Here is a 14,144-nt window from a genome sequence, read left to right on the forward strand (position 1 = left end):
GTGAGACAAATTCGTGCCACTGCACTCCAGCCTGGGTGACAGAGTGAGACTCTGTCTCAAAAAGAAAAAACTAAAGGGCCAGGTGCAGTGGCTCACGCCTGTAATCCCAGAACTTTGGGAGGCCGAGGTGGGTGGATCACAAGGTCAGGAGATCGAGACCATCCTGGCTAGCACGGTGAAACCCCGTCTCTACTGAAAATACAAAAAATTAGCTGGGCATGGTGGCGGGCACCTGTAGTCCCAGCTACTCGGGAGGCTGAGGCAGGAGAATTGCATGAACCCGGGAGGCGGAGCTTGCAGTGAGCCAAGATTGCGCCACTGCACTCCAGCCTGGGCGACAGAGCGAGACTCTGTCTCAGAAAAAAAAGAAAAAAACTAAAAAACAACCTTAGCTAGGTGTTGGGCATGTGCCTCTAGTCCCAGCTACTTGGGAGACTGAGGTGGAAGAATCACTTGAGCCTGGGAGGTCAAGGCTGCAGTGAGCCATGATTGTGCCACACACTTCAGCCTGGGTGACAGAAGCAGACCCTGTCTTTAAAAAAATAATTTTTTTTTTTTCTTTTTAGAGACAGTATCTGGCTCTGTCATGCAGGTGGGAGTGCAGTGGCACAGTCGTGGCTCACTGAAGCCTTGAACTCCCAGGCTGAAGTGATCTTCCTGCCTCAGCCTTCCAAAAATGTTTATGTTTTATAGAGATGGGGTGTTGGTGTGTTGCCAAGGCTGGTCTCAAACTCCTGGCCTCAAGCAGTCCTCCTGCCCTGGCCTCCCAAATGTTGGGATTATAGGCATGAACCACTGCACCCGGCCCTTTTTTATTTTTTAGTAGATTTTAATTCTCTGGCAGAATTCCCTATTTCTTCATTTGTGTTCTACCATGTCTATTTTGTTGATCACACTTAGTAGTTATTTTAAAGTCCTTTTCTGCTAACTACACTCTCTAGTTATACTAACTACAAGTGTGTTGGTCTGTTCTATTGCTTGTTTCTCACTTTTAAAATTATCATATTATCTTAATATATATAATTATCATATATCTGATAATTTGCTTGCATTCTAACTTATAATTAAATTCCCCAGTATTATCTTTCTTTTCTTTTTTTTTTTTTTTGAGACAGGGTCTTGCTCTGTCGCCCAGGCTGGGATACAGTGGCATGATCTTGGCTCACTGCAACTTCTGCCTCCCTGGTTCAATTGATTCTCCCACCACAAACTCCCCAGTAGCCGGGACTACAGGCGCACCCTACGAGCCCAGCTAATTTTTGTATTTGTTAGTAGAGATGGGATTTCACCATGTTGGCCAGGCTGGTCTCAAACTCCTGACCTCAGGTGATTCACCCGCCTCAGTCTCCCAAAGTTCTGGGATTACAGGCGCGAGCCAGCACGCCTGTCCTCAGTTTTTACATTTCATTTATTGTATTTTTCATTTTTAAAAGTATAGGCCGGGTGCAGTGGCTCACGCCTGTAATCCCAGCACTTTGGGAGGCCGAGGTGGGCGGATCACGAGGTGAGGAGTTCAAGACCAGCCTGACCAATATGGTGAAACCCCATCTCTACTAAAAATACAAAAGTTAGCCAGGCGTGGTGGCACACGCCTGTAGTCCCAGCTACTCAGGAGGCTGAGGCAGGAGAATCGCTTGAACCTGGGAGGCAGAGGTTGCAATAAGCCGAGATCACGCCACTGCACTCCAGCCTGGGTGACAGAGCGAGACTCTGTCTCAAATAAATGAATGAATGAATGAATGTATTGGGTTATTTTCTACATATTCCTTTGATTGGCTTAGTCATGATTTTAATTACTTCTTCTATTTAAGCATATGAAACTAACTTTTTTATTTTTTTAAGAGACCAGGGATGGCGGGCACATCTCACTATGTTGCCCCTTCTTTAATCCCCACCTCTTGGCTGGTCTCAAGCTCCTGGCCTCAAATGATCCTCCCACCTCGGCCTTCCAAAGTGCTGGGATTACAGGTGTGAGCTGCCACACCTAGACTTTTGCATGTTATGTATGATGTTTGTATCATCCTGTTTCTGTTTACTGAATCAGGCATGCCTTTTTTCTTCATGTGTTTTATAATTTTTGTTTGTGAGTCTTCTTTGATGTAATTCTATCAGCTAGAATTCTGTAAGACCTGAATTGAGGATGCCTTCTTCCAATGAAGATCTGCATTGCTTTTTCCCTCAAAACTTGGGGGCACTATCAGTTTTTGTTCTCTTTAAGTGAAAAACCTTATAGATTTTTCAGCCATGCAGATAATGTTAATTCAGATTCTCAAACCACATGAGAATCAGCGTATGGCCATGAATTCTTGGGGGAGACTTTTCTTGATCTCTTTTCAGAACAAAGGCTAAGGTAGAGTTTCCTTCATGTTTATGTCTCTGGAGCAGATTTTTTTCTAGTGTTCTCCTCTGAGGCCATATCTTTTTGTGCATCCAGTTTTATTTGGGCATAGGTGTATGTGTGCGAGTGGCCATCTTCCAACCAGCCAACCAATTCTTAGCCAGGAGCCCCATGCTACCCTTACTATAGGAAAACAAGGCATTAGTGCCCACTTATCTCCTTAAACCTCTCCCCCTTCTTTAATCCTCGTCTCTTGGCTGGGCACGGTGGCTCATGCCTGTGATCCCAGCACTTTGGGAGGCCGAGGCTGGTGGGTCATCTGAGGTCAGGAGTTCGAGACCAGCCTGATCAACATGGTGAAACCCCATCTCTACTAAAAATACAAAATTAGCCGGGTGTGGTGGCACATGCCTGTAATCCCAGCTACTCAGGATGCTGAGGCAAGAGAATAACTTGAACCTGGGAGGCAGAGGTTGCAGTGAGCTGAGATTGTGCCATTGCACTTCAGCCTGAGCGACAGAGCGAAACTCACATACACACACACACACACACAACATACACATATATGTATATTAAATGAGTTAAATGTTTGAAAGTGTAGATAGTAATCTTCATAAACTTCTCATCTTAACTAAATAATTCCTCTTTTTTTATTTGATAGAACATGTACTTTAAAAAATTCTCGTCTGTTTTATTATCATGTGTGTTCCTGAAGTTCTATATATGTATTACTGAAATTGGGAAAGGATACAGACTTAAATATTGTGTAGTGCCAAAATGTATGGAAGAAATTACTGTAAAATATGGATCATAGGCTGAGCGCAGTGGCTCATGCCTGTGATCCCAGCACTTTGGGAGGCTGAGGCAGGAGGATCATCTGAGGTCGGGAGTTCAAGAACAGCCTGACCAACATGGAGAAACCCCATCTCTACTAAAAATACAAAATTAGCTGGGTGTGGTGGTGCATGCCCATAATCCCAGCTACTCTGAAGGCTGAGGCAGGAGAATCGTTTGAACCTAGGAGGAGGGGGTTGTGGTGGGCCGAGGTCACGCCATTGCACTCCAGCCTGGGTGACAATAATCAAACTCCGTCTCAAAAAAAAAAAAAAATATATATATATATATATACATATGGATCACAGTTGTATATCAGCATAGCTAATTCATCAAAAGTTAGCTCTTTTTTCTCATGTAGCAAGGAATACTATCAAACTTCTGTGTATAGAATTTGGGCTGAAAGGTCAGGAATCGTGGCTTATGCCTGTATTCCCAGCACTTTGGGAGGCTGAGGTGGGCAGATGACTTGAGGTCAAGAGTTTGAGACCAGCCTGACCAACATGGTGAAACCCCATCTCTACTAAAAATACAAAAATTAGCCAGGCGTTGTGGCACACGCCTGTAATCCCAGCTACTCCAGAGGCTGAGGCGGGAGAATTGCATGAACACGGGAAGCAGATGTTGCAGTGAGCTGAGATTGTGCCACTCCAGCCTGGGCAACAGAGCAAGACTCTGTCTCAAAAAAAAAAAAAAAAAAAGAATTTGGGCTGGAGATCCTTGTGGTGTTAGTGAAAAACTTGCCCCTCACGTAGCACACTACCTACATGTGTGAATTCATCCACCAGTCTGTGGAGGTTAACATGTTTGTAGAACCTAATATAGTCTCTGTGCTGCTGCTGCTTTTTTTTTTTTTTTTTTTTTTTGAGACAGAGTCTTGCTCTGTCGCCCAGGCTGGAATACAATGGCGCAATCTCGGCTCACTGCAACCTCCTCCTCCCGGGTTCAAGCGATTCTTCTGCCTCAGCCTCCTGTGTAGCTGGGATTACAGATATCCACCACCACACCCGGTTAATTTTTGTAGTTTTAGTAGAGATGGGGTTTCACCATGTTGGCCAGGCTGGTCTCGAACTCCTGACCTCAGGTAATCCACCTGCCTCAGCCTCCCAAAGTGCTGGGATTACAGGCGAGAGCCACCATGCCTGGCCCCCTGTGTTTCTGTAACTACTTAAAAAAACAAAACTTGAGGAAGTTTATTGATCAGTAGACATGTATATGGCTGCAGAGGTATGTGATAAAGCAAATATAAAAAATGCTTATTATAGGATCTAGATGATGAACATATGGATGTCACTGTAGAATTCTTCCAGTCTTTCCATCGCTTGAAAATTTCTGTAACGAAATTTTAGAGAAAAAGGTACCCAAAGCCCTGAAGTACATGTGAAAGTCACAACTAGTAACGTGATAAAATTCTTTAAAGTCTGCGTGTTGCATTAAGGCTAGGTTGTGTGTTGTTTTTTTTTTTTTTCTTGCAGGTTAAGTTCAGTGAACTAACTGTTGACATGTTCCGGATGTTACAAGCTCTGGAAAGGGAGCCAATGAATTTAGCTTCCCAGATGAATAAACCAGGAATGCAGGTAATTTCCTCTTTTGCATTTGCAAGTTTGGTAACCCTCTGGCTGCTTCTCTCCTGTTGAAACGCTGATTATTCAACAGATACTACAGCCTTGAATAAAGAATTCACTTGATGAGACATGGAGAAATAGATAAGCATAATCACAGTAAGACTGAGTGTGAAAATAAGACTTCCTTGATAAGGGCTAGTGAAAATAGACATTGATAATTCATTTGTCAAATGCAGCTTATATGTATAATGTTTTCTGTGTGTAAATATAGGAATCAGCTGACAAGCCTACTAGACGAGAAAACCCCCACAAGTATCTGCTCTACAAACCAACCTTCAGCCAACTATATACCTTCTTAGCAGCATCTTTTAAGGTATGTGTGATCCAGTACTTTTTACTATGAGGTGAAAGTGTGCCCTAACTAGAATCTAAGAGTCACTCTTTTGAAAAAATACTTTAGAGTTTAGGTAAAATATAAAAATGAAAAACTGCCTTTAGAATAATGATCCTGATAATAGATATTTTTGTTTTGTTTTTTTTTTTACTCCTGGTAAGCTGTGAAATAGCTGTTTGGGAATGAAAATTGCTTATGATGTTGTGATTATTCCCATCATTAATTAATGATAATAGTGGTTCTCCTTCCTCCAGTTTTTTATTACTCAACGATTTTAGGTGTAACAATGCAGAACTGGCCAGGCATGGTGGCTCACTCCTGTAATCCCAGCACTTTGGGAGGCCAAGCCAGGTGGATCACCTGAGGTTGGGAGTTCAAGAGCAGCTTGACCAACATGGAGAAACCCCATCTCTACTAAAAAAAATACAAAATTATCCGGGTGTGGTGGCACATGCCTGTAATCCCAGCTACTTGGGAGGCTGAGGCAGGAGAATTACTTGAACCCGGGAGGCGGAGGCTGCGGTGAGCCGAGATCGCGCCATTGCACTCCAGCCTGGGCAACAAGAGTGAAACTCTTGTCTCAAAAAAAAAAAAAAAAAAAAAAAAAAAAAAAGACCTAAAAAAAGCAGAGTGCCTAGGCTTCCTATATACTCAAGGAGCTCTATGAAACATTTAGATCATCTGAAAGAACTATGAGAAATAGGATAATTCTTCCCAAAGTCTACGTAGAGAAAGCCACAGAAGGGACTTTGTCTTGTAGCCATATAGTCAGGATCTTTACTTCTCCATTCAAGTTTTCGGAGAATATTCTCTAAATGGTGGGGTTTTTGAAGCAGAGAATGTCTTCGCAACTTTTGACATAGTTATAGATTAATAATGAATCTCTGCTGTGTATATAGTTTTAAAGTCAGAACCAAGAAGAGCGTTTCTTCTCTTGGAAAAGACAACAGTGCATTCTTATTTATTCCACAACTTTAAAATGTCATGAACTTTAAATAAAACCATGTTTTTTATCCTTATTTGTTGTTTTGTGTATGTGATTTTCTTTCATTTCAGGAGCTGCCTGCCAATAGTGTGCTTCTAATTTACCTGTCGGCCACTGGCGTTTTCCCCACAGGTCGTTCTGATAGTGAAGGTACAATAAAGGAATGCTCCCTGTTGTGAGCAGGGCTTGAATTCTCTTTATTTTCTACAAGACGATGGCCCGTAGCCCACAGACCATCTCAGGCTTTCTAGACAGACTTCCAAATTTAAAACCTGGTCTATTTGTTGATTGGTAATTTTGTAGATACCCCAGTCTGTCGCATTTTCTGAAATGTTATATGTCAAAGCCCATAAATCATCAGAAAATTCATATATTAAATGCATGCTTCACTATCAAATTTATCAAAAGCATAATATGTAAATACATTTAGATATACATAAGGAGTTTGATGTTTCAAAGTTCAAAAGGATGATGGAATAACCAAGCCTAATGATCTATTTCACATCATTGAATTTTTCTGAGCTTTCAGTGCATTGGGGAATCCGGTCAATGGCTACATGATGGCTGAAAGTCTTTGTAGAAATCAGTGTACTTTCGTAACTGTGAAAGTTCAAGCCCTTGTCATGATTTTGTTTTCTGTCCTTTATTTTGTTTTATGGATTCAATCTGTAGAATATCGGGATGCTGTTTCAGAATAAAAACGTAACACTGTCCAGAACATATGAGTCCAGAAATTGGTCAGAATAGATAAGTAACTTGGATGTAAATAAGATAATTAAATATTTGCCTGGGCAAAAAAAACTAAAAAAATTCTTAACATCCTTAACATTTTCCTCTTCATTTGTTTGTTGAAATTTGCATTCCTTTATAAAATGCATGTCCTTGCCATCTTCCTTGCATGACCTACAGATTCTCTTAAAATGTTAAAATGAAAACAAATCTCTTTAGTCTTTTCATTGCAGTGATTTTTTTAAGAAATGAAATATAATACAACATTAAAAGTAATGTAAAATCTTAAACTAGTTTTTTGTAATAATGTTAGTACTTTTAGTTATAATTGTCTTTATGTCTCATATACTGTTAAATCAAGTTTTCTGGGTCTCCACTTAACATACTGACTTTTTTACTGTTTTCACAGTATGATAGGTAATCGTACTTTGATAGGTCCTTTGAGAGAGATTATATGAACATCCCACAGTTGCTGTTCCATTTAGACAAGAGTTTAGCTAATTCATATGAATTTAGTGGGAAAAGGCTAACTTCAGAACCAGAACTAAAGTGCTTGATACAATAGTGATAATAATGGATATTTGCATGCTGAAATCTGGCAATACATTCTTAAAGGTGAAGTTTTTGTGAATGAGAATTTTCAAATTCTATTCCAATATTTTTCTAAATTTTACAGTTAGTGGCTCGTTTAAAATTGTATTTACTTACGAGATTAAGATTTTATTCTTTAAAAAAAAGATTATTTTATTCTGCAACTTCCTTTTTTTTCTCTGAGACAGGGTCTCACTCTCTCATCCAGACTGGAGTGCAGTGGTGTGATCATAGCTCACTGCAGCCTCAAACTCCCTGGCTCAAGTGGTCCTCCTGCCTCAACCTCCTGAGTAGCTGGGAATACCGGCACCTACCACCATGCTTGGCTCATTTTTAAAATTTTTTTGTAGAGACAGGGTCTCACTATATTGCCCAGGCTGGTCTAGAACTCCTGGCCTCATGCAATCCTCCTGCCTCAACCTCCCAAAGTGCTGGGATTACAGGCATGAGCAACCATGTCTGACCAAATTCCTTTTAAAATAATATTGTTAAACCTGAGATTTTAAGTTTGCTTGAAATGTAAAGGTCATTTTGAACATCCCAGATCTCCATTCCTTTTATTACTTAGAATAATGATGCCATAGAGTCTTGTTTTGTTTCTCATTATACTCTGTTTGAAGAACTGCTGAATAATTAAATGTTTTTTAAAATGTTGAAAGTGACAACATACTGAAGTCATTTAAATACCCCATTAAATTAAAATGTTTAAAATAATTTAAATGTTGTGTAATTATCTTTGCTTGAATCAATGAGAGATTCACACAGTACCTTTGTATTTGAACATCAGGTCAGTGTTAGTCTTCACCTGAAGTCTAGGATTCTTCCCTTTGTTTTTATAGGTCCTTATGATTTTGGAGGCGTACTTACTAATAGTAACCGGGATATTATTAATGGAGATGCCATCCACAAACGAAATCAGTCCCACAAGGAAATGCACTGGTATGTATGCTGGTGTCTCCTCTTACTATGAAAATATACTTCTGTCTATAAATAGAAAAAATAGTAAGTAAAATGGGGAGTTTTTTCTAGTGCTGGAATGATTCCCTTAGACTAAGATTTAGGGACAGACCAGAAACACTTAATTGGATTCCAGCAATAATTCAGGCTCTGTCTATCCTAGGAAATTAGAACTTTTGGTTGATACTCATTGAATAAATATTTTATTGAGTATCTGTTATATGTTACACACTGTTTAGTCACTAGGGATATGTCAGTGAACAAAACTGCATTCTAGTTGGAGACAGTAAATATATACATAAATAAATAATATGTCAGGACATGATACATGTAACGTCAATACGAACTTTTAAACAAATTTTTTTTCTTGAGACGAAGTCTTGCTCTGTCACTTAGGTCAGTCTTGATTTCCTGGCCTTAAGTGATCCTCCCACCTCAGCTTCCCGAAGTACTAGGATTACAAGGTGTGAGCCACTGTGTTCAGCCCAAACTTTTTTTTTTTTTTGAGATGGAGTCTTGCTCTGTCACCCAGGCTGGAGTGCAGTGGCGTGATCTTGGCTCACTGCAACCTCTGCCTCCCGGGTTCAAGCGATTCTCCTGCCTCAGCCTTCTGCATAGCTAGGATTACAGGCACCAGCTAATTTTTGTATTTTTAGTAGAGATGGGGTTTCACCATGTTGGTCAGGCTGGTCTTGAACTCCTGACCTTGTGATCCACCCGCCTTGGCCTCCCAAAGTGTTGGGATTACAGGTATGAGCCACCATGCCCAGCCACAATTTTTTTAATTTTATTTTTTTAATTGAAAAATGAATATTCCTGGGGTACATAATGATGTTTCTATATTTATAATATATGGTGATCAGATCAGAGTAATTAGCATACTCATCATCTCAAACATCCATTCTTTGTGTTGGGAACATTTAATGTCTTTCTTCTAGCTATTTAAAACTATAATATAGGCTGATAGCAGTGGCTCACACCTGTAATCCCAACACTTTGGGAGGCCGAGATGGGTGGATCACTTGAGGTCAGGAGTTTGAGACTAGCCTGGCCAACGTGAAACCCTGTCTCTACCAAAATACAAAAATTAACCGGGCGTGGTGGCTTGCGCCTGTGGTCTTACCTACTCAGGAGGCTGAGGCAGGAGAATCACTTGAACCCATTAGGTTGAGGTTGTAGTGAGCCGAGATTGTGCTCCAGTCTGGGTGGCAGAGCGAGACTCTGTGTCAAAAAAAACAAAAAAGAGAAAAACTATATAACATATTATTAACTATAGTCATGCTACAGTGGTATAGAACACTAGAGCATATTCCTTCTATCTAGCTGTAATTTTTTATTCTTTAACAAATCTTTTCCCTGTACCTCCCTTCCCCTACCCTTCCCAACCTCTAGTATTGAGTTTTTTTTTTTTTTTTTTTTGAGATGGAATCTTGCTCTGTTGCCCAGGCTAGAGTACAGTGGCACAATCTTGGCTCACTGCAACCTCCATCTCCCAGGTTCAAGTGATTCTCCTACCTCAGCCTTCCAAGTAGCTGGGATTACAGGTGGCCACCACCATGCCTGGCTAATTTTTTTATTTTTCATAGAGATGGGGTTTCGCCATGTTGGCCAGTCTGGTCTCGAACTCCTGACCTTAGCCTCCCAAAGTGCTGGGATTACAGGCATGAGCCACTGCGCGGGCCTGAATTTTTTAATACAAGGTTTTATTGGTTTAATATGGCACAAATGAATGTTGTTACGTGATTACAAATAGAACTTCAGGCCAGGAGCAGTGGCTCATGCGTGTGATCCCAACATTTTAGGAGGCTGAGGTAGGAGGATCACCTGAACCCAGGAGTTTGAGACCATCCTGGGCAACATAGTGAGACTCTGTCTCTAGAAAAACTTAAAAAATTTTTTTTAATGCAAAAAATACAAAAGCAAATAGAATTTCATCTACAAAAGTTGTTTTTCTTTTTTCTTTTTTTTTTTGAGACAGTTTTACTCTGCCGCCCAGGCTGGAGTGCAGTGGCACTATCTTGGCTCACTGCAACCTCCGCCTTCCGGGTTCAAGCGATTCTCCTGCCTCAGCCTCCCAAGTAGCTGGGATTACAGTCATGCACCACCACACCCAGCTAATTTTTGTATTTTTAGTAGAGATGGGGTTTCACCATGTTGGCCAGGCTGGTCTCAAAATCGTGACCTCAAGTGATACGCCTGCTTCGGCCTCCCAAAGTGCTGAGATTACAAGCGTGAGCCACCGTGCCTGGAGTTCATTCTTTTTCTAAGCATAACAACTTCATTGCTTGGGCTGTTATTGGCTACATTGGCTCTAGAATTTTTCTAGCTGACAGCAGTCTGGTTATAAAGAAGACTGGACTGGTCTAAAACTTTGTTTCTAATACATATTGAATATCCCTTATCTGAAATGTGTGGGACCAGAAGTGTTTCGGGTTTTGGATTTTTCCAGATTTTGGAACATTTGTATATAGATAGTAAGGTACCTTAGGGATGAGACCCATGAAATTGATTTATGTTTCATATACACCTCATACACATTGCCTGAAAGTAATTTTATTTTTCCCCTTTGAGATCCTGGATAAACTATGTGTTGTGTACCTGCATGACTATGATCCATCATGTGAGGTCAAGTGTGGAATTTTCTACTGTGGCATCATGTTGGCTCTGAAAACCTTTTGGATTTTGGAGCATTTTTCGTTTTGGATTTTCAGATTAGGAATACTGAACCTGTATGGCATGATCACTTATATGTGGAATCTGAAAAAAAAGCAGAGTGCAACGGTAGTTGTGAGGAGCTGAGGATTGGGGAAAATAGGGAGATGTTGGCTAAAGGGGGCAACCTCTCAGTTGTAAGATAAATATCATTTAAAATACAGCATGGTGATGATAATTAAAAATACTGTATTGGCTGGGTGCAGTGGCTCAGGCCTGTAATCTCAGCACTTTGGGAGGCCGAAGTGGGCGGATCACTTGAGGTCAGGAGTTCGAAACCAGCCTGACAACATGGTGAAATCCCATCTCTACTAAAAATACAAAAAATTAGCCAGGTGTGGTGGCATGTGCCTGTAATTCCAGTTACTTGAGAGGCTGAGGCAGGAGAATTGCCTGAACCTGGGAGGCAGAAGTTGCAGTGAGCTGAGATCACACCACTGCACTCTAGTCTGTGTGACAGAGCGAGACTCCGTCTCAAAATAAATAAAAAATAAAAATACTGTATTGTTGGAGCAAGCATGGTGGTTCATTCCCGTAATCTCAGCACTTTGGGAGGCTGAGATGGGAAGATTGCTTGAGTTCAGGAGTTCAAGACCAGCCTTGGCAACATAAGAGGATCTTGTCTCTACTAAAAATTTAAAAAATGAGCCAGGCATTGAGGTGCACGCCCATGGTCCCATCTACTTGGGAGACTGAGGCAGGAGTATCACTTGAGACTGGGAGATCGAGGCTGCAGTTAGCGATGATCTTGCCACTGTACTCCAGCCTTGGTGACAAAGTGAGACCCCGTCTCAAACAACAACAACAACAACAATAACAAAAATTGTTGTTTACTCGAAATTTTCTGAAAGAGTAAAGCTTATGTGTCCTCTCTGCCCACCGTCCCCGGCGCCCCCCACCCCCCGCCGCCCCCCACCGCCCACACACACAAAGGGTAACTGTGTGGGAATGGAGGTGTTGATTAATTGGATCATGGTAATCACTATACATCATGTATGCATTAACAAGTCATCACATTGTATACCTTGAATATATACAATTTTTATTTGTCAATAAAAGAAAAAACTTTTATTTGAAATATAATGAAGTTTGATGATACTGCTCAGTGAAACATTTATAAATTTACATTTACATTAGTATCCACATATGCACATCGTGTACTCAGTCGTCGGAAAGACAGCACGCACACCAAGATTCTGACCTTACACATTGGCTGTCACATGCATGTTACTGGACTTCAGCCTTTGGGTTCAGTAGCTCTTCTGTGGGCCAGTCAAACTGCATGTTTAACAAGCCCTTGATGCAAATGTTCAGAGGAAACATATGCTAAAAAGTAGCTGGGCACAGTGACTCATGCCCATAATCCTAGCACTTTGGGAAGCTGAAGTGGGCAGATTGCTTGAGCTCAGGAGTTTGAGACCAGCCTGGGCAACGTGGAGAAACCCCATCTCAACTAAAAATAGAAAAATTAGCCGGTTGTGTTGGTGCATGCCTGCAGTCCCAGCTACTCAAGGAGGCTGAGGTGTGACAATCACCTAAGCCCGGGACATGGAGGTTGCAGTCAGCTGAGACTGCACCACACCACTGTACTCCAGCCTGGGCCACAGAGCAAGACGATGTCTTTAAAAAAAATAAAAAATAGTGATAGTAAAAAGGTTTTCCTACTTACTACCTGCAGTATTAAGATGTAGCCTGAAATATTAAAAATCTTTAAAAAAGAAATTTTGAAGACTCATTGAAATACAAATCTGGTTTTGTTACTACATCTTGTTTCCAGATGTTCTTACAAGGAGCTTTTAAATATGAAACAGGTACCTGTGTGCCAACTTCTGAGGTTTTCATGCTGTGTGTTTAGTCATCTTTAAGTACACAGACTTCACTTTGGCTTAGATATTCTTGAATAACAATTGTCTCTGAACTTTTTTTTTCTTCCAAATAAAACTATCTTGGCTATCCTAGTAAATACAGGCTTTTTTTTTCCTTTGCTTAACTAGTCTTTGTTTTTCTCTCAGTGCACGATGCAAAGGAGATATGAGCAGACCAAACTGAAGAATAAGATTTCTGAGACGTGGCTGACACAGTTTAACAGTTCTTCATTGTTGTTTTCCCAGCCTTCATCCCGGGGATCTCTATCCTTTCACCAGGAAGCCCCTGTTCATCATTGTGGATTCGTCTAATAGTGTTGCGTACAAGGTGAGTTCCACGAGAGCTATTGCACAGGTAGACATTGTGGCATCAACCCAAGGGTACCCACTCTTAATGTGTGCTTTTTATTTTGCTTTCTTTTATTTAATTTTACACAGTTTGTATTTAGTGTTTCTTTTCTTTTGAGGTTGTGCATGCTAGTCAGGATCGGGTGCTATGAATAGAAACAAGAAGAAAACGCATGAATGGACACTCAGTGGAAAATAATAAATCCTCCTGCAGGAAAAAAAAATTCAAGATTTCCAAGATCTCTGGTGGGAGGTTTATTTTTGTTATATAACCCAGAATAATTTTCTTTTATAGAGGTAGAGGTATAAAGGTGAATTTCTCTAGTGTTCAAACGTTTCCCTTTCTCATGCTGAGCTGCTGTAGTTTAAGTAAAACTTCTAGCCCATAGTTTTAGTCTTTGAATATTAACATATTGTTTTACATGCACTTAATTTTTTGAAAATGTGTGACAATCACAAAAAAAAGATGGCCCTGAATGCTGAAATAAGTGACAGGGATCTAACTTGAACATCCTTCGTTTTATATTTCACTATTGAAGTGATGATTTTCAGTGATTCTATAAAGAATGCCAGTGGTCGGCCGGGTGCAGTGGCTTACGCCTGTAATCCCAACACTTTGGGAGGCCGAGGCGGGCAGATTACCTGAGGTCAGGAGTTCAAGACCAGCCTAACCAACATGGAGAAACCCCCATCTCTACTAAAAATATAAAATTAGCTGGGCGTGGTGGTGCATGCCTGTAATCCCAGCTACTCAGGAGGCTGAGGCAGGAGACTCACTTGAACCTGGGAGGTGGAGGTTGTGGTGAGCCGAAATTGTACCATTGCT

At 40.9% G+C, this 14,144-nt stretch overlaps 1 protein-coding gene across 8 annotated transcripts in view; it reads left to right on the top strand.

Annotated features, from left to right (window-relative positions):
* The window catches only part of SCAI (suppressor of cancer cell invasion), a 195,020-nt gene that overhangs the window by 131,754 nt on the left and 49,122 nt on the right, over nt 1–14,144 (top strand). For 7 of the 8 annotated variants that reach the window (XR_010119972.1, XR_010119973.1, XR_008656491.2 and 4 more), the window contains 5 exons: nt 4,648–4,749; nt 5,009–5,110; nt 6,188–6,266; nt 8,276–8,375; nt 13,217–13,298. Coding sequence is in view for 3 of the 8 variants with exons in the window: in XM_055271089.2 (XP_055127064.1) it covers nt 4,648–4,749; nt 5,009–5,110; nt 6,188–6,266; nt 8,276–8,375; nt 13,217–13,298 (465 nt within the window). In the remaining 5 variants the exon portion in view is untranslated. The remainder of the gene's footprint in view (nt 1–4,647; nt 4,750–5,008; nt 5,111–6,187; nt 6,267–8,275; nt 8,376–13,216; nt 13,299–14,144) is intronic. The other variant, XM_063636003.1, reaches the window with a different exon arrangement.

Source organism: Symphalangus syndactylus, chromosome 3, assembly GCF_028878055.3.
Source record: "Symphalangus syndactylus isolate Jambi chromosome 3, NHGRI_mSymSyn1-v2.1_pri, whole genome shotgun sequence".
NCBI classification, from domain to species: domain Eukaryota; kingdom Metazoa; phylum Chordata; class Mammalia; order Primates; family Hylobatidae; genus Symphalangus; species Symphalangus syndactylus.